Raw genomic sequence first — 26,861 nt, forward strand, 5'->3', positions numbered from 1 at the left:
AACATGATCTTAGAGCGAAAGAGACAAATTTCTGTGCAAGAGATGAAGTTTTAGTACTAGTCCAGAAAGAAGGTTCCTCTTTATCTTATAAGTTTGAAGGTCCTTTTCCAGTATTAGAGAAGAGGGGAAATATACATTATGTACGTAATTGATATGGGTAAAAGTAGAGCAAAGTGGATGCATGTAAACTTGCTTCAGAATTATAAAGAACGCCCCGTGCCGTGGCCTCCACCCGTGTGATGGCGTTACAGAGAGGAGTTAGTTTTGAGAAAATTCAGAATTACTTTAGAATTTTGAAGTTTTCAATTAGAGTTCAGAAAACAAAAAAGTAAGAGGAAAGGATAATGTGATAGCTAATAGCCTCTAGTTTTCAGAATTAATAGCCTAATAACCGTTTTCTGTTTTGGCACGAGTGGGTGAGTGAATGGAGAAGTGTTAAAGCTTTATGCAGAATTGTTCCCCTGCTGTTTAATTCTTGCTTCTCTTTAGAAAAAAAAAAAAAATCAGTTGATTTAGTTTTTTTTCTTTTTTTGGGGGGACTTGTCATGGTAATTGCTTTATAGCAAAGAATGATAAGTTAAAGGAAATGAAAATGCATTCTTTTCAATTAGGTCTGCAGCAAAGGCATTCGTGCACGTGTTGGAGGCGCCTGTTCTCATGATTGTTCTAGAAACGTCAGGTGGGGTATGGAACTCGACAGGCTCCGACTTGACGTGAGGAACGTCACAATTTCTGATGCAATACTTCGTTGAGACCATTCTACGAAGTTCCAGTAATCTCGGGAGCCTGTGACGTTCGCTGGTAGGCCACGCCCCCAGGTAGTTGTATAAATACGACTGATGAAGTAGGAGATATCAGATCATCAGGATCAGAGATCAGATCATCAGTGAGAGAGCAGAGATCATCAGAGAGAGATAAGAGAAGAAGGAACAGACATAGGATCAGAGAAGAAAAGCGCTCAAGAGTTTAATCGGAATCTGGTCAAGTCGTCGTCCACTCCCGAGGCATTTCTACGTAGAGCAAGACTTCAAAGAAGAAACGTTCTACAAGAAGTTTTGAGGAGTTACTGCCCTTCAAGTATCAAGAGTAGACATTGCCTTCTGTAATACAGTGTCAAGTAGACGTCAGAAGTTACAGTTCTCCTTTTGTGAAGCCATCGCTTCGAGCATTGATTTCTGTCAGCTGAAACTTGCCAGCAAGTATTAACATTACCTCACTGTTCCCCCAGTTCATGCAGTGTAAGATTTTACTTTGTTATGTAAATAGGAGAAACCATTCTGCATTTATCTTTTGTTAGTAAGCTTGTAAATAAACCTTTGTTCTGTTAGTGTTTCTTTCTATATTCGTATCCCCAGTTTCAACTGTTGGTGTTGAATTAATTTTGTTTATCATAATATTGAACTTGGAGCGGACCTCAGTCCGTAATAAGCTATCTCCTTCCATTTCATCCATGCTGCAGTTACTCTCACACTGCTCTCTCAACCCCCACTTCACAGTTCAAAGTGTCCCTAATTATCAAATATAGTCTTAACTCTTCTAAGGTTTGCTCATCTGTCACATCAGGGAATCACAAATCTTTTGCTCCATATACATCCAGTAATCCTGAGCACCTAGTGGGTGACAAACATCTGTTGTATTTGGTACATAGTACACCTGGTTTCTTCCATTATTGATGGCAACTAATATTCATCTCAAATTCTGATAAAACAGCCACTGTCTCCACTCCAAATCTAATGTTATGGTAGAGTGCCATCACTAATTAATCTCTCAAGTACCCTCTGCCTTCATAATGCCTATTTCATTATTTGTCTTGGTACTGTCAAATGCAATTAACCTTCAATTCCACCTACCTCTCAAACCAGTTACAGTTTTGCTTGGTGGTGTATGTTGTACAACTTTAGTCCCTCCAAATAAAATGTGAAGTTTTGAATCATTAGCAAGATCTAGTGGATGATCTAAATCAACTGATTCAAGGCTTTCTTTCATTTGAGGAACAGATTCTCCTGTGAAAATAAAAACAGATGCTACAAAATGTGGAATTACTTATACATCAGTATAAAGTGTTAAAAATATTTTGTAGATAATAAATAAAATCATTTCCCTAAATATTCAAAGGGTGAAAATTAAAAATGAATAAGGTATATGAATTACATGCAGTAAATTCAATACACTACTCTTAAGTTTCAATACCTACCTGTAAGCATGCTTTCATCTACAACACAAGGGCCTCGAAGTAGCAAAAGATCACATGGTACAAGATTATCATTTTGGCTACGACCTACACTCACGATATCACCAGGAACCAACTGATCAGTCATTATAGAGCGCCATCTCCGATTGCGATACACCTGGAAAAGATTAAAGTTCCTATAACAGTTATTTCCACAATATATAAACTTTTTCAATATGCTACAAAAATGGTTTTTAAAGAATGGAGATGATCATAATGAAAAAACTTAACCATCTTTTTACCAGATGACACGACCTTTAAAATGCATCAATGTAATTTGGTGATTTTTTAATATGGCATACAATACTTTCAATCTTCCAAAGCTCTGATAAGGTAATCTTTTTGATGAATAAACAAAATGCTAAAACATCTAAATTCTATAACAGGCACACTATTAATTTAGGGGTTGCTTATCCAAGGAATACTCTGATGGTTGCTGAAGCATCATAACACAAAGAAATGACATTGCCATGAGCACGGTACAAGAAACCCAACACACAACTTTGTTACCTGCACATCGCATAAAAACCACTACCCATCCATTAAAAACATGACTGGTGGGTACTCCAGGTATGCAATATCCCCAGGCTTCTCACATCTCAATCACCTGAATTAAGGCAAGGAGACAGAGAAATAGGAAATATACTCCTATACTTCCTCCCCCAATACCATGAGCCCCGGAAAACAGACCTAATGTACTGGAATTTTCATAAGTAATCTCCACATTGCTAAATACATAATAAGAAGCAAAAAACAGATCTAGACTTCCAATATGTAGACTGAAGCATTGTGGAGTGACAGATTGCATTTAAACACCGGTGAAGTGGCGACTTCCCTAATTTTGTGGGCTTCAACTTTCAATATTAAGGGTACTGCCTCTTTCTGAATACCACTGAGATTCAGATTACATCTCTTCAAAAGGACAATGCATTCTTGGACATAGCACAAGATGGATTCTTCACCAACACCAGAGATTACAAGAGGGGTCTCTGATCTCCTTAGTTCTTTCAAGAAAGCACTTTAGGGCTCTAATCAGACAGAAAACTCCTGGTCTGTTGGTCTGAGGATACCTGTCAGGTTCTTGACAGGAGAAGGAACAGGGCTGGGGTTGGATGGGCTTTCATTCTTAGCTAAAAACCCGGGAGTGAACAAGCAGACTGCATCCCCTTGTGAAAAGCCAACTTGTTTGTCCAGCTTGCAATTTGATCATTCTTCTGGCTGTGGCCAAAGCAATTAAAAAGAGGGTTTTCCTCACTAAGTTCCTCAGAGATGAGGTGTGAAGGGGTTTATAGGAAGGACCAGAGAGCAAATGAAGTACAACATCTAATTTCCAAGGTACAGAAGTTGGTTGATTTTGTTTTGAAGTGTTAAAGGATTTAATTAAGCCACTAATATCATAACTAGCTGCAAGATCCAGCCATCTATGCCTATACACCAAATTAAGTGTGGCTCTACCACCTTTGATTGAAGTTGCTAGTCCTCTGGAGGACTTCAGGAAGAGCAATAAGTCTGCTGTTTGTGCTAGAGTGGTTTTAGAAGACGAGATGTCATGTCTTTGACACCAGCTGCTGAAAACTGACCGCTTAGCCTGGTAAACATTGGAGGAAGGTTGACGTCTACAGTTGGCCAATAGCCCTTGCTGCTGCTCTTAAAAATCCTTTTGCTCTGACAAGATTCCTGACAGTCTGAAGCCTGTCAGAGCGAGAGTGGACAAACCTTAATGAAAAGACTTCAACACTGCGGTAGGTGTCTTGGGAAGTACAACAACAGTCTGAGAAGGTCAGGGAACCACTCCCATGGCCAAAACGGGGCTACGAGGGTCACTGAAGAATTGTTGTGGGCCTGAAACTTGTTGATGACTTCCCTCACTATGCTGAAAGGTGAGAAGGCATAAATGTCCAGGTTGGACCACTCCTGGAGCACTGCATCAATTACCCATGCCAGAGGGTACAGAACTGGACAGCAATACAAGGGAAAGTGTTGCAAACAGGTCTAGCGACAGCTTCTTCTACTATTTCCACAAGTTGATGCAAACCTGTGAATTCAGTGTCCACTCCATCAGTAGAACATGTTTGCGACGACTTAATTTGTTTGAAAGGATGTTCAATTTGCCTTGAATGATTTGGGTGACAATCAGGGAGCAGTTGTCTTGGGCCCAAAGGAGTAGATTTTTGGCTGCTTGGCAAAGAGAGAAAGAGTACACATCTTGATTCTTGATGTAGGCCAACAATATCATGCTGACTGAATGAACAGTGACCATTTTGTTGCATGTATAGCGGCAAAATGTCGAAGAGCCATGTGCATAGCTTTCAGCTCCTTCATATTGAAATAGAGCTTCTTTTCTACTTGCTATCATGTCCCTGCAACTTCCAAATCCTGCAGATGAGGCCTCCAACCCAGATCTGAACCATCTGAGTACTATAAGGTTAGGCTTGGGTTCAACGGATGTATTATGATTTCCAGACTGAGAATCCCCCTTCTCCAAGCCACTACCAAAGGTCCTCCTTGATTTCGGGAGTGATGGGGAAGAAGAATGAGTCTGGGAGGGTGTTCCTGCACCAACTGGCCTTTAGGGAGAACCGAAAGTCTAGTGTGAAGTCTCCCTAAATGCACAGACTTCTTGATGGATGAGAGGATGACTAGGAGGCTCATCCCCTCATTGGCTTAGCAGGAAGGCAGAGCGAAGAATTTCTGAACCATCTGAAGGTAGGACTGAATTCTTCTCTGGGATGGAAAAGCCAGAAAATTGTGAGTCGATGATCTTCCCTAAAACGAGAATTGACCGAGTAGTCAGGACTACCTGAGACTTGGGAAAGTTGATTAACCCTTAAACGCCAAAGCGGTATTTTAAAAATCGTCTCCCGTATGCCGGCGGCGTTCGCGAGTGAGCGCCGAAGCGGAAAAAATGTTTTTTTCAAAAAAATCACAGCACGCTCAGTTTTCAAGATTAAGAGTTCACTTTTGGCTCCTTTTTTTGTCATTGTCTGAAGTTTAGTACGCAATCGTCAGAAATGAAAAAAATATCATTATCATATATAAATATTGGGATATATGACAGCGCAACAAAATTTTCATATATAATTGTATACAAATCGCGCTGTGAGCAAAACGGTTAAAGATAACGAGTTAATTTTTGTTGTTGTATTGTACACTAAATTGCAATCATTTTGGTATATAACACATTTTAAAACAATCAAGGCAACACAGAGAAAATATTATCACAAAATGATGCATGAATTTGTAACGCGCGGACGTAAAAAAAAGCGGTTTTCAAAAATTCACCATAAATCGAAATATTGTGCTAGAGACTTCCCGTTTGTTGCAAAATGAAGGTAATTGATTGAATATTACTAGACTGTAAGTGCTGTAGCTTACAATTGCAGTTTTCGACCATTTCGGTCGAGTTAAAGTTGAACGAAGGACAAATTTTTTCTATTTATCATTATTTATATGAAAATATTTCAAAACTGATAAAAGCTACTACAACCATGGGTTGCTTTTTGTTGTATTCTACATGAAATTGCACACATTTTCATATATAAAACTTTATGTAACGGCTAATTTAAAATGGTGCAAACATTACGACAATCGGACGAAAAAATTATGATTTTTTTGGAAGAGTTACGATGCAGACGTAAGGAAAAGGTTTTTTTTTTATTAATTCACCATAAATCGAAATATTGTGCTAGAGACTTCCAATTTGTTGCAAAATAAAGGTAAATGATTGAATATTACTAGAATGTAAGATTTTTAGCTTACAATTCCGTTTTTCGACCATTTTGGTCGAGTCAAAGTTGACCGAAGGTTGATATTTTGGCACTTATCGTTATTTATATGAAAATATTTCAAACCTGAAAAAAAGCTACAACCATGAGTTGTTTTTTGTTGTATTCTACATGAAATTGCGCACATCTCCATATACAGTGGTACCTCGAGATACGAAATTAATCTGTTCCGAGACGGCCTTCGTATCAAGAGTTTTTCGTATCTTGGAACACATTTTACATGTAAAATGGCTAATCCGTTCCAAGCCCTCCAAAAACACCCCAGTAAATTATATTTCCAGGCCTAAAACACATGTTCTAGGGTTACGACGGAAGAAATATGACTCCAAAAAGGCAAAATACTGTACATACTTGAGTAATATTCAACTGCATGTAATGTTCAACCCCATTTTTACTGCATATATTAGGACTTTAGCATATGTCCCTTAGCAATAAGCCTAGCCTATATTAGCGGTTGCTACTGTAGCCTAGTCTATGATTCTGACATCTAAACCTAAGAGCTAAAAGCTTAGAATATGCCAATAAAATGTATAAATAATCAGTATGTACTCATTTCAAATAATTATTAATTAATCATTAACTATAATACGCAAACAAACAAAAAACAAACCTTCCAATCGATTGTTTACATTCTCAGCTCTTACCCGTCTTACGAGTATCGAACAAGCGCCAAGCAATCATTTTTCCTAGCACACAGTAAGCCATAAATTGTCATTAGTATCTCTCTTCAACTAATGAAACCACTAAACAGTATAATAACCATTCATTTCTTTTCTTTATTCTATCTTTACCTAACGGAGATACCGAGTTACTGACAACTATAATGAAACATACGCAATACGTATATGTAACGTAATAATAAAACAGAAGAAGAATTCTAAAAAATGCATATTTGTTGGCAGTCTGATTTATTTTATATTTTATGATATCTAATTCACATTTTTTTTTATTAAATGTATTGCATATACTCATTTCAAATAATTATTAAGTAACCACTAACTATAATAAACAAACAAACAAAAGCTTCCAAACGTCTGTTTACATCCAGCACTTACGAGTATCGAACGATCGCCAAGCAATCACTTTTACACAGTAAGCCATAAATTTTCATTATCTCTCTTCAACTACTGAAACTACCAAACAGTATAATAACCATTCATTTCTATTCTTTATTCTATCTTTATATAATGTTCTTTTTTTTTATTAAATGTATTGCATGAATACTAAGTTTTTCAATTTACAGCAACCTTTTACCAATAGAATACTTAAAGCACAAGGGGTAGATGCTGACCAATAGGAGAGCAGGACCTTATGGGGTGACTAGCATCAGGAACCAATGGGAGAGCGGGAGGATGGTGGCGAGTTTACTCAGTTGGCGGCGTGGGAGTTTTAAAATTGTTCTCGGTGGTCCGGGCAAATCTCGGGACTTTATAGCAATAACCTTTCGTATCTTGAAAACTTTTCGTATGTAGAGCAGTAAAATTTTTCGTATTGGCTTTCGTAACTTGGATTTTTCGTAAGTTGAGCCTTTCGTATCTCGAGGTACTACTGTATAAAACTTTATATAACGGCTAATTTAAAGTGGTGCAAACATTACGACAATCGGACAAAAAAATGTATGATTTTTTCGGAAGAGTTACCGCGCAGACGTAAGGAAAAAGTTTTTTTTCATAAATTCACCATAAATTGAAATATTGTGCTAGAGACTTCAAATTTGTTGCAAACTGAAGGGAAATGATTGAATATTACTAGAATATAAGAGTTTTAGCTTACAATTGCGTTTTTTGACCATTTCAGTAGAGTCAAAGTTGACCAAAGCTTGAAATTTTGGCACTTATCGTTATTTATATGAAAATATTTCAAAACTGATAAAATCTACAACCATGAGTTGTTTTTAGTTGTATTCTACATGAAATTGTGCACATTTTCATATATAATAATCCATGTAACAGCTAATATAAAATGGTGCAAAAATTATTTCAGACTAAATAATTTCTGAGATGTGTCGCTGATACTTTTTCGTGCGAGAAGAAAGAAATTCGCACTTGCGCGCCTGAGTAACGATTGTAAATCAAGGCGCGTGATTCAAAAGTTTTCGCCTAGTAGGTCTATAACTATTTTTCTGCGAATTAAAAAAAAAAAATTTTCGTTGACGTACCATACGTCCAATTGGCACCCGACAGACAATTTTCGTCGACGTTTAATACGTCCAATCAGCGTTAAAGGGTTAAGAGGCCCAGATCCTGAGCAAGGAGAAGTCTTCTGCAATTCCTCTGTGCAGTGGGTTCTTGAAGGAGAATGTAGGAGCCAATTGTCAAGATAAAGTTATAAATTGATGTTCATCAGATGGAGCCACTTTGCCAAAGGGGTGAGAACCATAGCAGTCTGGGGGTTTATGTAATCCCATAGGATTTTTATGATTAGAACATGGCACCTACCTAGATTCTTGAATAGGTTCCAAATAACAAGAAAATCTTTGCTAGAGATTTATCAGGGGTGGCAGATGGCAGCCATCTTGCAGTTCAAAATGGCCACCATTTTGGGCACTCTTTCCAGTAAGAGTTGGTGTTTTTAGTCCAATAATCCATTTATTTTCAGTCAACTTGAACTATAACTAATTAGTTGAGTCTGGATTTTTAAAGTAAATTACCAAAACATTTAGTATTCGAAATGGCTGCTATAGGTACTGACCCACATATAGAATTCTGTTTACTTTTTAGTGATTTCTTCAACCTTCAGGAAGCAACTGGGCAATTTCTAGTTATTTCTGGTTGTGATATCACAAATTCTTAGTAATTTGTATTTTTCCTAGCTATACTTACCCCGAACTACTATCGTTGGAGAATCCTGGATGATAACCCAGTACCGACCAGAAAAAACTGGTTATTCCTTCCCCTACCCCTAGCCAGGTATGTGCCCCAGGGGTCAAAGATCATGACCCATACATGGTTGCCAGTCCTATCCATGTCTCTAATACTCCTGCCCTCAGATACATGGGGAAGGTAGGGAGGGCTTAAAAAACTTAGTAGTTCGGAGTAAGTATAGCTAGGAAAAATACAAATGACTAAGAATTTGTGATTTGTTCCGACGCTGTATACTTACCCTGAACTACTATCATAGGAGACTTATTCTTTAGTAGGCGGGAGTATCAAGGGAAGGAGAGGCCCGGTCTAAGGTTCTGAGGGCATCTGCCCCAAGGGGGACACGCTCCGCTGGATTAGGGTGCAGGGGAGGTCCGCCGACGGGGGAGAACCGACCTGGCCTGTATAGGAGGGGAGGAATCATCCACCAGTACACATAAGGCAATGGTTTGTATAATACTCTACTCGCTCACTAAGTCTCACCTGTTTAGACGAGGGGTCCTGACACGTATGCCGAAGGCCCAGGGAAGGAATGAAGGGGAGGGGGGAGGGAAGAAGGATAATCACACTTTACACACACACACCCGCTCACACTCTCGAATCACCTGGCAGGGCTAAACCTCCTGGTGCAGTCTTTGAGGTAATGGGTTGTAAAGGTGGATTGCTTTTTACAGACCCTGGCCTGGAGTACCTGACTGACCGCCAAATTCTTGGAGAAGGACAGGGAAGGTGCCTATGCCCCTGATGTCGAGGGTCTTTGCCCCCTGAGGGGGGGAGGTCCTGCTCCCTCGTAGGCCCCCTTGATGGTTTCCCTCAACCAGGAGTTGGTGTTCTTTGAAACCGCCTTCTTGTTCCAGCCGGTAGTCAGGAACAGGTTCTGAATCCTGGGGCGAAGCCTCTCCGTCCTGCCAAGGTACTTTCTCACCGCCCTGACCAGGCATAGGAGGAGGTCCTAGGGATCCTCCGACCTAGGCAGGGCCGGCCGGGATGGAGAATTCCACAAGCCTCTCATTTACTTACTACCAATGGGTTCTGGGTCCTGGCCACGAAGGATAGCACGAAACTGAAGGCGAGGTCTTTCCATACCCTCGAGTGGGATACCGCATGGGAGAGGCCGTGCAGCTCCCCCACCCTTTTTGAGGAGGCTAAGGCTAACAGGAAGACCGTCTTAAGTGTGAGCTCCCTGTCCATGATGTCCATGAGGGGCTTGAAAGGGGGCTTTTCTAGAGCGTCCAGGACCCTGGCTACATCCTAGTGAGGAACTGTCAAGGACCTGAGAGGGTACGCCTGCTCGAAGACCTACCAGGGAGTCCCCCACCTCTGGAGAGGTGGCTGGAACACCGGAGGAGGATGAGGACAGACCTATGGGGACACTGGGGAGACAGAGTGTGCTCTGGATTGGACACTCCTGCTGGGGCAATGAAATGGACTCCTCGGCCGGCAATGGACTCACCTAGGTCCCCTCGCTGGGAGGGGACGGGGGAAAACTCCCGATGCTCCGTTGAAGAATCCTGTAGAGGAACAGGAGAAGGCGAAGGCCCTCCAGGCCCTCGGCTAATACTTCTACTGTGAGGTACCTCTGAAGAAGCCTTCTTGGAGGGGATCTGGGCTTCTTTTTCCTCTTTGTCGAAGCCAGATCCCATTGGTGGTCCGTTCCACATGGAACACTAACCACACGTGGCTTCGTGCAAACAAGGACAACCCTGACACTTGTTGCATAAAGAATGGGGGTCTATCTTAACAAACGAAAGAAATGGCCAACAAGCCCTGCCCTTAGGACTGAGGCAATGCCGTTGCGAAGAAGAATCCATCTCCGAAAGGAACAATCACACATGTGGGAAACACACAACACACAGGGAAACATAAAGGGAAAACGGGCTGGTAATGGATGTCGAGCTGGAGCGTGTGACCGCTACAGCGACCAGGAAAGACTGGCAACCAGGTCATGGGTCATGACCTTCGACCCCTGGGGCAAGTGCCTGGGTAGGGGAAGGAATAACCTGCTTTTTCTAGTTGGTACCGGATTGACATCCAGGATTCTCCTACGATGGTGGTTTGGGGTAAGTATACGGCATCGGAACAAATAAGGGTTGTTGATTACGTCATTGTTGGCAGTAAAAAACCAATATGGCTGCCAAAGACCCCATATGGCTTCCATACATTTCCTAAAGAAATCTCCAATGGGTCTGATCATAATTTACCTAAATATTCACAACATTTCATTTCACTGGCTTCCTCATCATCTGATAGGGGGAGGGTAGCTTCATCCTCACATTCTGCATTATCAAATTTGTCTGATTCAGTAGAATATCTGCACAGTCCAGTACAATTAAGTTTATTCTTTCAACATTTGCACACATTGGTTGAACATCTTGACTTGGAAAAATTGTATTTGACCACATAAATTATTGCATTAGGAGCCAGTGGCAATGGTTTCATTACTGGCTTGTATTCTCCATCTATTAAATTCCACCCACAGTCATCAGGCTTTGATACCTCTGGATTCGCAATGATGTCATTGAACCAAATCATTGCCTGGTAGCATGCCCGCATTATAGCTGGTAGAAGTGCAGCTCTGGTAGGAGGGAGACCTTTAGAATGAGAATACCCCTGACAAATCTTCCAGTGACATTTGCTCCTGATAAATGCATGGAAGCCTGGGAGAGAGGCAGCCCTATTAGGACCCAAAGCATTGAAGATTGGAGCAAGTGGTACTAATCTACAATCCTCACAAACTCCTGTGATGAAACATGTACATATCTCTATAAAGAATTTGGTAATGCCTAATGACTAGTATGAGGATGCCTGTGTCTGATGAAAAAAATTTTTAAAAGATGTGGCACCATTTTGTGTGGCATTTACACAATTCAGGATAAGCACTTGGTATCTGCTTCTTGTTGAGAGCTTGAAAGGCCTTTAATTTCTTTATGTGTGACCTTTGCTTGATTAGGCCAAGTCACTAAAGACACTTGCCACTTGCTTTAACATACGGAAACATATTTGTCTGCTAGATATGTAGTAAACTCATCTTTTGTTTTTACATGGGCAAGCAGACTTTTCATGCTGGTCTTACCAATAGATGTTGTATCTGTTATGCAATATGGAATGGCTTTGGTGCTTGCTAGTCTTTTTTCATGTGTTGCTGCTTTCAAAGATGCCCCATATCATATTGATCAAAAACTACATGCACTATCGACAAGAAAAGTGAAGATACAATTTTTATTAGTTTTTGTTCATCGAATTTCCTGAAAAGACAATCTCGCTAAATCTACTCTAGAACATGAAAATACATTGCAAATTATATCATATAAGTTAAAACTGCAAAACAAAACCATTCAGATACTTAAAAACACGATATATGGCTGAAGTAATTGGAATTTCTCAGATGGATACGTTCATAGAGATTTGGTACATATTATGTGAATTTCTGATTGTAGTATACTATGTATCACGAAGACAATACTTACTCGTTTTCCTTCATGAACGGGAATATTATTGCATCATCATAAGTGGTGAATGTAATTGTTTTAGTTTCTACAAATTTATGTTTGTATTCCAAAGCGTTTAAAGTTAGCTGACATCAATGACAGCCAATGTTGCAACGGCTAAGATAGGTTGAGAAAATCTAGTTGCATCCGCAAGAGCGTTTTCTATGATGTGAGGAGGAGCCCTAGAACTTCAAGCGGGAAAGCGCAAGTCACTGGATACTGGCTTACGCAACGGATTTCACACTTTGATTACTTTGGTGTTGACATGGATCGAATGGAATCCGTTAATTTTTTTACATAAAAAATATGCTCCCATACCATCTATTAATGAAAACAATTACTAAATTAATTTACTAAAGTATTTAAGTCATATTTCAACTTAAAAACCCTACATACAGTAAAACCTCGACATATGAGCACTTCAACATATGACCATTCCGAGATACGAGCCAGCCTCTAAGCAAAATTTTGCATTGAGATACGAGCACCATATTGAGATACTAGCAGTCGAGTATTCTTACAGATGCTAACACTAGATGGCTGAGCGCTACCACGCCACTTCACTCATTCAGTTCACATGATCGTTGACTTCCGTACACCTCTCCCGAGCACCTCCCATGTTGTGTTTGCATTATTTACATGATTTTCACTATTTGTGAACATTCTTTGTAATAAGTGATGAGTCCTAAGAAAGCAAATGGTGAGGTTGGCTGTGAGAAGGAAAAAAGCATGATGACGATGGAGACGTGAGTGAGTTAGCATGCAATCACTACCAAAGTACATCGACGATATGTACAATCCTCACACAGAAAGATGCTATCAAGAGCACAAAGCCTTCCAAAACTAAGTTCAGTTAAGTTAATTTTAAGTTTAAGTGTTATGCTATGTGTAAGGAACAGTATTAAATATGGTACCATCCAACTCTCCCGCCCTCCCTCCTCCGCACACACCGCCGTTAGCCACTATAATCTGTCTCGAAGGTAAGAACTCATAATAAAACCTCATTTTATTTCATGTCACAGTAATCATTTATTATAAAATTTTGTGTGAGTGTATAGTATGTCTATACAGTACAATAGCAATTAAAAACATGTTTTTCTATTGTTATTATTTTTTATTTGGATGTTTTTCGAGGGCCGGAATGGACTAAATTTTTGTCAGTTTTTATATATGGGAAAAATTGAATTGAGATAAGAGCAAATTGACTAATGAGCTCGGTCTAGAAAAGAATTATACTTATATCTCAAGGTATTAATGGAACAAAAAATAACCTTGTTCTATATAAATAGTTTCTTGAGATTTATTTATGCTAACTGGAAGCAAGACAACTGCTCTGAATTTAGTTAAATACGTATGGTGAAATAAACTTACCTCCACCCTTAGCTGATTTTTCCACACCAAAACATTGATCGCTTTATTTGTACTATATAATACAATAGTAATATGTGACTTCATACAGTAATATTGGATACAGTGAAGTAAAGCATAACTTTTAAAAGATCCAAGGAAAAGATATATATCGTGGATCCTACGTATTTGCGTCCTCGACATTCGTGGACTCACGTATTTGCAGATTTCTCTATGGACCATATCTACCCATCCTTTGCTGGAAATTCGTGTATTCACAGTATTTTTCTATGAGAAATATCCATAAGTTACTGTACAAGCAATCCCCAGTGATCAACGGACTTGGTTAATGGCGATCCGGTTTTATGGTGCAAAATTGGCAATTTATGGCACCATATCAGGCCAAGTTTCGGTTATCGGCCCCGTAATGTGCCGATAATAGAGTTATGGTGCCATAACATAAGTACCTAATAGAGGCACCATTAACCAAAACTCATAAATTGCCGAGCTTATGTTAATGGCAGTTTTTGCTTACCAACACCCATCGAGAACTGAACCACCGCCGATAACCGAGGACTGCCTGTATTTTCATATTGATTTCATGTTAAATGCACTTTTTGTGATAAATGTATTTAAATAAACCAGGTACAAGCATTTTTAGTGAGTTTTTATTGAGTTTGAACTAATAAAAATGATATTGTTAAACTACAATAAAGTTTTGTACATTACTTACCTGCAGATATATACTTAGCTATAGTCTCCGACGTTTCCCGACAGAATTTCAAATCTCGCGGCACACGCGACAGGTAGGTCAGGTGGTCTACCTTACCCGCCGCTGGGTGGCGGATGTACGAACCACTCCCGTAAGCTTGTCAGATTTTTCTCTTCCACCTGTCTCCTGAGGGGAGGCTGGGTGGGCCATTAATCGTATATATCTGCCAGGTAAGTATGTACAAAACTTTATTGTAGTTAACAATATCATTTTTGTACATGAACTTCCCTGACAGATATATACTTAGCTGATTGGCACCCTTGGTGGAGGGTAAGAGACAGCTCAATAATACAGGTAAGACGGGAAACAACTAATGTTGTAGGATTATAAAAAAAAACCTTGGGTTCTCACCTTTTCAGGATGAAGACTTCATAGATACTATCTCTGAGTCTGCATTGCCTGGAGAGCTACAGCTAGGACGTGACCTGATGCTGAAAGACTCTCGGATCTACCACTGGGATATGTGATCCCCTATTGTGGTAGAATCCAAGTCGGATGCTGTTAGAGGGACCTTGTCCGCTTACCTAACAGATCCTTACCACTACCTCTGCAAGGAGCCAAAACCCACCAGACCACCTAACCAAAATACAAAGGTTAATATTACGACAAAAAGAGGTGCCTCCTGCAACCTCTTTCAGACAACCAAAAAACAACAATATAAAATATAGGGTAACATATAAAAAATTACACAGGATAAGTTTCAGCTCCCTGCCCCAGCACGAATCCGCCGATACGAAAGGACCCAAGGCGAAGCATTTATCATGTGATTTTTACATCACGTAGGTAGTGGTTTGCGAAAACCGATTGGCATCTCCAAAAAGTCGCCTCCATCAAGTTCCGCACAGACATATTTTTTTTCTGAATGCAAGCGAAGTTGCGATGGCTCTCACCTCGTGAGCTTTCACTTTCAGTAGTCTAAACTGATCTTCCTTACAGGCAACATTGTGCCTCTGTAATAAGGCTTCTCAGAAAAAAGGAAAGAGCATTCTTCGACATGGGCCGAGTGGGGTCCTTTACGGAGCACCAAAGTACATCTTGATTAGCCTTAAGTTGTTCCTTCCTCTTAAGGAAATACTTCATAATTCTCATAGGGCAAAGAGTTCTTTCAGGCTCTTCCCCTACTAGAAAAGATAAACTACGAACTTCAAAGCTCCTGGGCCAAGGGCGTGATGGTTTTTCATTTCTTTGCAAGGAAACTTGGAAGAAACGAACATACCATAGAATCTTTCCTTAAACCCTACATTGCCCTCAATAGCTTGGAGCTCACTCTCTTTTAGCTGTAGCTAGGGCAAAAGGAAGATAGCCTTCTTCGTCAAGTCCTTGAAAGAGGCTAAGCCAGGAGGTCGAATCTAGACGATCCAAGGAATTGTAGGACTACGTCTAGATTCCAGTTCGGTACTACAATGAGGACGCTTAATGGTTTCAAATGATCTAATAAGATCATGCAGGTCCTTATCATCGGATATATTTAAGCCTCTATGCCGAAATACCGCCGCAACATACTGCGGTATCCCTTAATAGTTGACACAACCAGATGACATTCTTCTTTGAGGAAAATAAGGAAATCCGCAATTTGGGTCACAGAGGTACTGGAAGAGGAAATGTTCTTCCTCTTGCACCAACGTCTGAAGACATCCCACTTTGACTGGTATACACGCAAGGTGGAAGGTCTCCTCGCTCTTGCGATTGCTTTAGCAGCTGCTGCTGAAAAGCCTCGCTCCTGACCCCCCCCCCCCCCCCCATAACCGACAAAACCTTTCGCTCTGACCAAAATTTGGACAGTCTGAAACCAGTCAGGACTGAGAGCGAGGAGATTTTTGTGGGTACCTGTCGAAGTGGGGGGTTGTCTGAGTAGATCGCTCCTTATTCGGGAGCGATCTTGGAAGGTCCACCCAACCATTCCAGTACCTCTGTGAACCATTCTTGGGCCGGCCAAAATGGGAGCGATTTAAGGTCATTCTCGTTGAATCGGACTCTACGAACTTCTTGATAGTTAGCCCGAGGATCTTGAAGGGGGGAAACGCGTAGACGTCGAGTCCGTTCCAGTCTAGAAGAAGAGCATCTATTGCTACTGCCTCTGGATCCGATATCGGAGAGCAGTAAGGATCCAGCCTCTTGTTCTTTGACGTGGCAAAGAGGTCTATGTGTGGCCTTGCCCCATAACTTCCAAACAGCTCTGGCATACATCCAGATGAAGGGTCCACTCTGTGGGAAGGACCTGATCTTTCCTGCTGAGGAGATCTGCTCTTACATTCCCTTTCTCCCTGCACGAAACCTGGTGAGAAGCTTGATTCCTCTTTCTTCTGCCCACAGAAGAAGGTCTCTTGCTGTCTCGTACAGGGAGAAGGAATGCGTCCCCCCCTGTTTCCTGATGTATGCCAGAGCTGTAGTGTTGTCCGCGTTGACCTGCCCACTACCGATCTTCTGACTTTGGGCTCGAAAGCCTTCAGAGCCAACCACACAGCCATCAACTCCTTTCTGTTGATGTGCCAGGCTACCTGGTCCCCCACCCAGGTACCTGACACTTCGTTGGTTCCCAGAGTTGCACCCCACCCCATGTCCGACGCGTCGGAGAACAACACCAGGTTGGGGGTCTGTGATTGAAGAGACAGTCCCTTCGCAAAGAGGTTGGGATCTGTCCACCATAAGAGATGTTTCTTGATGTCCTGGGATAACGACAGGGAGAACGTCAAATCCTGAGAACGACGACTCCAATTCCGATGAAGAAAGAATTGGAGCGGTCTCAGGTGCAACCTTCCTAGGAAACGAATTGCTCCAGAGAGGAGAGTGTCCCAGCAGACTCATCCACTCCCTCACTGTGCATACTTCTTTCCCTAAGAAGGTGTTACTCTCTCGAATCCTCGGGCTATCCTTTCCTGCGAGGGAAAAGCCCGAAAACTCAGAGAGTTCATCTGTATCCCGAGATACACACACTCTTCCTCCGCTCGGGAATTAGTGATGACTTCTTGAAATTGACGAGAAGTCCCAAAGCCTTCGTCAATTCTAAAGTTACTTGTAAGTCCTTCAAACAACGATCTTCTGAATTGGCCCTTATTAGCCAATCGTCGAGGTACATGGATATCCTCACCCCTTTCAAATGAAGCCATTGAGCCACATTCCTCAAAATCCCCGTGAACACTTGAGGGGCCGTCGAGAGGCCGAAACACAGAGCCCTGAACTGAAAAATTTTCCCCCCCATCATGAATCTGAGAAACTTCCTCGAGGAAGGATGGATCGGTACGTGGAAGTAAGCGTCCTGAAAATCCAAGGAAACCATCCAGTCCCCTGGACGAAGCGCTGCCAGCACTGATGAAGGCGTTTCCATCGTGAACTTCTTCTTTTCTACGAAGAAGTTCAGGGCGCTTACATCCAACACCGGTCTCCATCCCCCTGAGGACTTCGGAAACTAGGAAAAAAAGGCGGTTGTAGAAAGCCCGATGAATGATGGTCTGTCACTAGTTCGATAGCCCCCTTCTCCAGCATCTGATCTACTGCTAGATGGAGAGCTTGATTCATGATGGGGTCTCTGTAACCTGGCCGTCAGTTCCCTTGGGATGGTCGTCAAGGGAGGTCTTTCGACGAAAGGGATGAGGTAACCTCTCCTCAAAATAGAAAGGGTCCAAGGATCCGCCCCTTTTTGTTTTTGGCCCAGACTTCTGCAAACTCTAAGAGTCTGGCGCCCACCGTTGTTTGAAGGACTTGCAAGTTTATTTGGGGGCTTTAACAGACTTGGCGAAAGTCTTACCCCTTCTTGAAGGTCTACGACCTCTAAACGTAGAGGTTCTTGATGAAGATGCCCCTCGAAAGGGTTTCTCGAACACTTGCCTTTTCCTTCTTAGCCTTGTAGGAAAGGAAGGCGAGTTTTCTTGCCGACTGTGCCAAAAGGTCCTGGGTGGCTTTGGCCGAAAGTGACCTCGAAATGTCCTGCCACTCGATGTTTCGGGAACAACTGAGTAGACAGAGGAGCAAACAGCAAAGAAGACCTCTGAGCATGGGAGACCGACTTCGTTAAGAAGGAACAGTAAACCGACCTCTTCTTCACGATGCCGGCCCCATAAAGGGAGGCGATTTCACTCGCTCCGTCTCTTACTGACTTGGTCCATTACAAGACAAAACACACATAAGATCATCTGGTGAAATTGACTCTGGCACTTCAATTTTCTTGGCTAGGACTCCCAACGACCAATCAAGGAAGTTAAATACTTCTAGCACTCTAAACATACCTTTGAGCAAATGATCCAATTCGTTCATTGCCCAAGTCGTCTTAGCAGAGTTAAGGGCAGTTCTCCTTGTCGAATCTACCAGTGCCGAAAAATCCGAATCAGCCGAGACGGTAGACCCAATCCTAAGGGCTCTCCTGTTTCGTACCTAGAAACCAGCGCGTCCTGATAACTTCGAAGGAGGAAAAGCGAACATCGTTTTCGCTTCTTCTTTGGAAGCCATCCAGGAACCAAAACTCCTCAGTGCCTTCTTCATAGAAAGAGTTGGCTTCATCCTCACACAAGAAGAACTCTTCGCGTCTTCGCCGTTGAAAAAAAGTGAGTGAGGAGAAGGAGGAGCCGTAGGCTAAGGGAATCCCCAAAAAACTTGTAAAAGTAGCTCTGTAAGCTTCTTGTAAGAAGAGCAGCAGCAGCAAGTGTTCGGTTCCTCATCCGAACCTTCTAGGAGTCTTGTCGAGGCGAGCGCGGCCCGGAAGATCCTTAGGTGACGAAGGGATCCTAGCAGGAGTTGAGCGAGAGTTGGAGAACGCCCTCTCTTAGAAGAGTTCACATCCACTGGAGAACGATGAGAAGATCTGGGAAGTATACGATGAGACTCCCTCTTCGAGGTATACGGAATCTCAGCCGAAGGGAGAGGTAGGGCTCCTACTCCGAGAATTCTCGGAAACATCCGCAGGGCGCTTACGAGGAGGCGAGCGCCTACTATACTCTATGCACCTATCCTGGGGCGAGCGGCTGCCAGGGAGAAGAGCGCCTATCGAGAGCAGAGCGCTTGCGCTCTCCATACCGTCCAGTTGCGTACGATCGAAAGAAGTTCGACTGGAAGGCGAAATGCTCCTACTAGGAGAAGGCGCTTGCGAGACTCTTGACGTCTACAAAGTAACTCAGGAGAAGGGCGCTTCAAAACTAACGAGCGCCTTACTTGGAGAAGGGCTTCCGGGTTTCCTGGCCTACCAAGAGACAAACGGTCAGGAGAAGTGCGCCCTAGAAGCGGGAGAGCGCCTACACGGAGAGGGCGCTTGAAAGACTCTTGTTGTCTGCCTTAGGAGAATCAGGAGTATACGCCTTAAAAGAGACGAGCGCCTACTAGGAGCTAGAGCTCTGGTTGCTTAGGTTGGGGCAGTATGTGCAGTAGGCTCTTGGCGCCTACCTTGCGGGGAGCGGCTAACAGTAGGCCGTCTATCATGCCACACGACTCCTACCAGACTCTAGATGCCTGTCAGGAGAGAAGTCACGATCCGATACTCGAGGAGAGTGACATCTGGAAGAAGAACGCCTACTTGTATAAGGGCGCCTTCTATAATCTTGAGGCTGCTGAGGAGAAGTCTCACGCGAGGGAGTTGAAGAAATCGCGTGATGAGCAGGTGCAGTGCGCTTACCGGAAGCGGGGGGGGAATCCAATCTGGAGAAAAAACTTCTTTCTCCATAGAGCGTCCTACCGATGTTTGGCGCCTTGAAATTGAAACGAGAGCCAGGCGAGCGAGGGCGCTCACGCTCGAGTGAGGGCGCTCCCGCGAGCGAGCGGCTCACGCGAGCCCCCACCTTCATACGAAACCTCCCCATATGAAGGAGAAACGATCCTCTGAAGAGCGGCGCCTAGATCTCTTGATCGGAAGAGAAACGTCCTTCTTCCTACGTGATCTAACTGCTAGAGAGTCTGCTAGCGCCGTGATCTGAGCTTGAAGTCCCGCGAGTACTCTCGTAGGAGAATCTTCTAATTCTTTCCTCGGAAGCAGGCGCCGAGCGCGAGCGCGAGAGAAGAACGATCACAGGATTTCTTGTGTTTCTTCGCCTCCACCGACGATTCTTCCGGGAAAACCTCCGGGACTAGAAGCCAAAGGACTGCAGGGAGCTTCCAAGCCCTCTTCAAGGCGGGCGCGACGCATCCGGGGAGTTCCACCAAACCTCTCTTCGGAGAGGGAGACGACGAAGAGGAGAAGCATTGGCGTAGGAGCTCCTTCCTTCTGTAGCGTATCGACAGCCTGGGAGCGTACTTCAGGATCTTGCCGAGGGGACGCTGACCGGAAAGATGGGGGCTCTCCCTAGCCCTCCTGTGCGGCATTTCGGACTTCCTACTCCACTGACGAATCTGGAAAGGTCTAGGCCTAGCCACTAAGGAAGCGTCAGACGCTTACCCTTCCACAACATGGGGACACGCACTGACACTAACACTCTCCTTACCTTCCAATGACGAACTCTTCTGATCCACAGAACCGATTCTTGCTTTCAGAGCTGCCGCCTCCGAATCGAATCCGGCTTCTTCGGTGCGGGGAGCCGGGGCTGCAACTTGGGAAGAAGGTTCTAATTCTACGTTAGTACTATTAGGATCCACATCCAACTCACTCATTCTAGATCTGCTAGAACTTCTAGAGGAAGCCTTACCGGCACTCTATCACGTTTCCAAACTTCCTAACATAAGAAGAGAGAGCCTTATATTCTTCTTCATTCAAATCCCTTACATTCAACTACAAGGGTTAGCAAATACGCACAAATCATTCCCCCTGCATTTCATGCAAACCGTGTCGGGGGGTCCTACCGAAGCTTTCGGCAACCTCACCTTACATCCAATTCATTCACGCAAACCCTAAACAACACCGAAGTTTTAACTACCGATTCTAGATCAGGACATCGTTAAAGAAAATCAAACTCAAAATCAAACCGGTCCAACCAATCAGCGTATGCCAAGCCAAAACCAAGCGAATACGTCACCAAAAGAAGTCCAAATTAACTCCAGGCAAGCGAGAATCGAAAAACTATCGAGAGGAACCGACCAACAGTTGTTATCGTTCCCGCGACAGAGGAAAAATCTGACAAGCTTACGGGAGTGGTTCGTACATCGCCACCCAGCGGCGGGTAAGGTAGACCACCTGACCTACCTGTCGCGTGTGCCGCGAGATTTGACAATTCTGTCGGGAACGTCGGAGGACTATAGCTAAGTATATATCTGTCAGGGAAGTTCATGGTACAAAATAAGCAGTTTTAGACATTTTATTGGGGTTCTAAGTATGTACTGATGCTAACTATATGCAGGGTGTTGTCTGGAACACATCCCCCATGAAAAAGGCTACCACTGTATTAGTATGTTTATATTTTATGAGTCTCACAGCACTCAAGCCACCAATATCCAAACAATGGCACTGTAAACCCTAGGGAGGGTAAACCTCCGTTATAAATATTGGACAAGCACCATAAAAATGAAATGTCAATAACCGATAACCGGGGCCTGCCTGTAATGAGATTACAGTTTTTAAAAAAATCAGGACTATAAGCTGAATCCCAATGAAAAAGCAATTATATTATTATTATAAAATAGTTTTTAAAAAAACCATTGTGTGAAATAGCCACTCTGCAGGGTTGTCCAGAAGATTTGTTCCTGAAAGCTTTCCAAAATGGAACAATATTCCTACATAAATTAAAAAATGTTTCCTAGATGTATTAAAAAGTGTAACAGTGTAAAGTAAAAGAAGTTAGTCAAATTAAATGAGTACAAGAAGATTGATGAAAAGTAAAAGGTAAAAAACAATGCAGTTGGCCAAAAAGTCACTGCAAAAAAACTTGAGTGCCATCTGTAGTATGCCATGCAAGGAACACAGTAAGCAGGATGCCTTACAAGGAGAACAAAAACTAATGTATAAATTTTGAGTTCACTTATTATATTTTTACTCTCACAAAAGTCTCCATCAAGAAGAAAATAATCCCTATACAACATCTGAGTCAAGTAAAAAATACAAAGTAATAAGCAATCTATGATTTTTAATTTAAACTTTCTCCACTGGAAAACTAGTTCCTGTCATTTATTTATAATCAGTGGTTTGGTCACAACGATTCTAAATTCTCATTATAGCCATGTATTTACTTATCACAATGGTGACGCTGCTATGAATATTAGCTATAGTGTCCCATGTGTGGCATACTGTAGACATTACTAAAGGTTCTTTGCAGCATTCCTTTCTTCTCAGATTCAGTGACTTCTGCCAATAAATTTTCTGTTTTTTAAGGTCTATACACTTTCCCCAATCCAATTATTTAGCTTTGCTTTGTTCTTATTAATCTCAATCTACAGCAATGTTATCTGAAAACCCTTTAATCTATAGTAACTAAGGACAACAAGTGGCAATTAAAATGCATGATCAAACTCATTTCTGATCATACTAGCAAATTCTATAATTTGGTAGATTAAACAGACCATCATTTCAAGTTCTTGACTTTCACAGGATTGACTTTTAGCCACGAATTCAGAAGAGCTTGAATACTTACATGAATCATATATGGTTTTGCACCCATCTTGCGAATTTCAGACATATTGCGCAGCTGCTGCTGAACAAGTGTGCACTCAAATATGACAAGCATAAATAAAGTGAATAATGAATAATACCAATATTCATCCAGACACCAAAGTCCTACACAAAAGACCTGAAAAATAAGAATGTAAAAAGTTAACAGTGACTGTATGATGGTCTTAAGTAATAAGGGATATTTCAAGAACAATCAACTTTTTAAAATAAACAAATATGTATACAGTTATGGGGCAAGCATCAGGAGTATATTAAGAAACTCCAAAACATTCTTTTACATACAACAAATGGTAATACATATATCACTTCTTTTAGTTTCACTATCCAATACTTCAACCCATTTTTTACACTGTTTGAGGGTAGACAGAGTACCACCATTCCAGACTATTCCATAGTACCAGGTAGATGAAGGTGGTACACACACACCACTAAAAGTCCCAACCTTCCTCTTTTCAGCTTTAGACCTCTTATGATTCAGTTTGAAGGGTTTGGAGCAAAACAAATAGTATTGGATGTGCTTGGGAAGGTGGTATGCACTGCCAGGCATATGATGAAGCAAAATAAACACTATTGCTGGCTATCTAGATTCAGACATTTGGATATATACTGTGTATACATACATGCACACATACACACATATATCATCTTCTTTCCCATCGTTATCCCTACATTAAGGGGTTAGTTGCCTGATGCGCCTTCATCACTGCCTCCTGTCAAAGGCATCATCCTCCACCAAAACTCTTTTCTCCATATCTTCCTTCACTTTCTCTCGCCATCTAATTCTCTGTCTCCCTATCGATCTTCTTCTAACAGGTTCCTTCCAAGCCCTCTTCACTCTCTCCTCATCATCCATCATCAACACATCCCTGTAGCATCTCAATCGTGACTCTATCACCTCTGTAACCTTATAACCTTTACTAAGCCTGCCTGCCCTTCTTATTTCATAATTTTTCAATCTCTCAAGCAACAATATTCCCATAATCCACATCAGCATTCTCATCTCTGTCCTCCCAGGCTACTTCCTCTCTTACAGCCCATGTTTTTCTGTTCCATACATTAACAATGGTCTTACCACTGTGTAATATATCTTATATGTCTTGACTTTTAGCTTGATTGGCATTTTCTTATACCACTCCAGCTACCTCTCTACACTTCCTCCATGCAGCTTTTATCCTACTGTCAACTTCAACCTCTCATCCTCCCTCTTGGCTTAAAGTTGATCCTAAGTATTTAAACTTTTCTGCCCGTTTTATAATTGAGCCTCTTCTTTCTTGTACTATCACTATTCTGTCTCCACCTTCCTTACTACTCAGTAAAACCTCTATTTTATTCACATTCACCTTTCAGGGTATCAGCCCGGGGATTTGGGGGGGGGGGGGGGGGTGGGGGGGGGGGAGGGGGGGGGGGGGGGGTTGATTTTCGACTAAGTTGGCTGAGTTGTGTTTTTCACAGTTTCTCGAAGTTAATGGTGTCCTGCACCACCGGACATAAGATGATGCAGATTTAAAGCATTCTATTAGGTAAAAAAAAAAAGGGATTTTGACGTAAGGAAAAATCTATTTCTGGGGCGATTGGCTCGTGTCGCCAGCGAAATATCCTTTAATCTATTATTTCTAGGGTAAATGTACTAACACATACCAGAGAATAAATAAAATAAAGAAAAAGGTCAGTATAACTGACTCGCTCACCCTACCAAGAGGGTGTCGGTATGAACACTAGGCGAGTTGAGACCACTTACCACAAGCCAAATGCCAATAGAAATCTCCCACTACAAAACCCTCCAAGAGGAGAGCGAGCCACAGAGTGAGCAGCTTGTACTTAACTACTACTCCATCCCATTGCTGCCGACTGCTGCGCCTCTGGTGGCCATCCTGAAGTTAGCAGACAATCTTGGGCGAAGGGATGGGTATAGGGTGGGATTTCGCTGGCGACACGAGCCAATCGCCCAGAAAATGATTTTTCCTTACGTCAAAATCCTTTTCTGGGCTCAGCTCGTGTCGCTGCGCGAAATCGTACCAGAAAGAAATAGCACAAGATTGTAAACAAAATAGTAATAAAATAAATCAGAATAGGTCTCAAATAAAAGAGAAAATAAATATAAAAAAGAATATAATTGCTAAAAAGATACAAATACACAGTGATACAAAATTAGAAATATGCTTAAATTACACTTAATTCTAATCATGTTTCTTATCATAAGGTAATTTACATATGTACAGAGGTAAAATGGTTTAGGCATGTAACAAAATGGTATCTGTGTAAAGGCATGTATCAAAAAATATAATAGCAATTAAAATAATCAAATGAACAATTAATCAACAATGATAATATATAAGGAATGTATATGACTTAATATATAAATAAAAACCCGTAACCATTATAAATAAGATGTTATCCCCTAGCATAAAAATAATGGGGGTAACATCCATGAGATCAATATCTATAATCATCTGTGAGTGTCCCTAGCAAAAAAATAAGGGGCCACCCTACTCATCATCATAAAAGCAGCTAAGACACAAGGTGAATGTAAATGGAACACGGCAGGAATAGACGAACTGTTGGGTGAGGCAGGTAGAACGGAGGACTGAATCTTCTACTAGATTAACTAGAGTCAGGGGAAAACTATGTTACCCGCTGCTACTGCTGAAAATTTCAGAGCTTCCAAGGACTTAAGGTAATGACGTTTGAACACTGTCGGCGATTTCCATCCGGTATACTTTTTCAAACTCATCGAAGTTCATGTGTTGGAAATAATTAATTGAGTGGCTTACTGCCCTGAAACAATCATGTGCTTTCGGGAAAGAGTCAGGATTGGCTTGCTTAATAAAGTACAGGATTTGTTGCCTGATGCCTTGAATGGATAAAGTTCCACCTTTTTCCCTCTTAAAGGAGGGGACCCGATGAAGATGAGGAGGTCTTGGACAGAAAGGCTCGTAAGGTTGTAACTGGGCAAAGAGATACATCTTGTGGAAGGGGTAGTACCTTCCAAGGTTCCCACCTCATCAAAAGGATCTTCATTCTTTGCTAAAAAGCTACGTTCCGGAGAAAGTAGGACTTCCCCTGTGGGAAGGAATTGAATATGATCCGGATCTCTGGATAAAGCCGACAGTTCTGAAATTCTTGCTCCTGAAGCTAAGCTTAATAAAAAATAGGGTTTGTTTTTCTTAAGAGCATATAAAACGAGCATGTGTCATTATCGGTTTCTGAATCCAGTTTTATGAACATCGTTTAAGAACCATGAAACTAACGTAGGCCTTACAGAAGGTCTAAGTCTAGCAACATGCCTTAGGAATAGACGAGACGTAGGAATCCGTCAAGTCTATGTTGAACCCAAATTGAAATATCTTTTTTCAAGGCTGACTTGTTTGTCGTAATCGTGCTAAGCTGCTAAACCTTTTTCAAATAAGGATCTGAAAAAGGCTATAGCTGATTAACTGTCATGATCTAATATCTGATTCTCTCAGGAAGATTGCTAACTTTTTGACAGCAAGCATCATACTGTCTCAAAGTTGAATCCCTTTTATCGGATTCCAAGAAGAGAATATTCTGAGGGTCAATATTCGCATCTCTTTTTGCCGCAAACTTCATGAAGTCCATAAAGTTAGGGTTTTGAGAATCCCTGAGGAAGCGAACACAGTCTTCGTTTGTACTGATGGGAGAGCCTGGGATTGGGGATCCGAAGAGGACGAAGGCCAGCTCCAGAATTAGGGATACCAATTGCTTCTTCGGCCAGTCTGGGGCTACTAGAGCCAACTTGACCCTTGAATGTTCTGAGTTTGTGTTTAAAACTTTCATGAGAAAGGATTCACTGGAGGAAAGATCATAAATCTTCTTCCAGTTGTTCCAGTCTAGAGCCAGGGCGT

At 41.9% G+C, this 26,861-nt stretch overlaps 1 protein-coding gene across 1 annotated transcript in view; it reads right to left on the reverse strand.

The window, feature by feature from the left end:
• The window catches only part of LOC135221276 (endoplasmic reticulum transmembrane helix translocase-like), a 354,729-nt gene that overhangs the window by 221,527 nt on the left and 106,341 nt on the right, over nucleotides 1-26,861 (reverse strand). Inside the window, exons 5-7 of the mRNA XM_064259089.1 lie at nucleotides 22,961-23,116; nucleotides 2,195-2,348; nucleotides 1,851-2,003 (exon numbers count right to left, since the gene is read on the reverse strand). Of these exons, the coding sequence (XP_064115159.1) occupies nucleotides 1,851-2,003; nucleotides 2,195-2,348; nucleotides 22,961-23,116 (463 nt within the window). The remainder of the gene's footprint in view (nucleotides 1-1,850; nucleotides 2,004-2,194; nucleotides 2,349-22,960; nucleotides 23,117-26,861) is intronic.

Source organism: Macrobrachium nipponense, chromosome 2 (assembly GCF_015104395.2).
Source record: "Macrobrachium nipponense isolate FS-2020 chromosome 2, ASM1510439v2, whole genome shotgun sequence".
Classification (NCBI taxonomy): Eukaryota; Metazoa; Arthropoda; class Malacostraca; order Decapoda; family Palaemonidae; genus Macrobrachium; species Macrobrachium nipponense.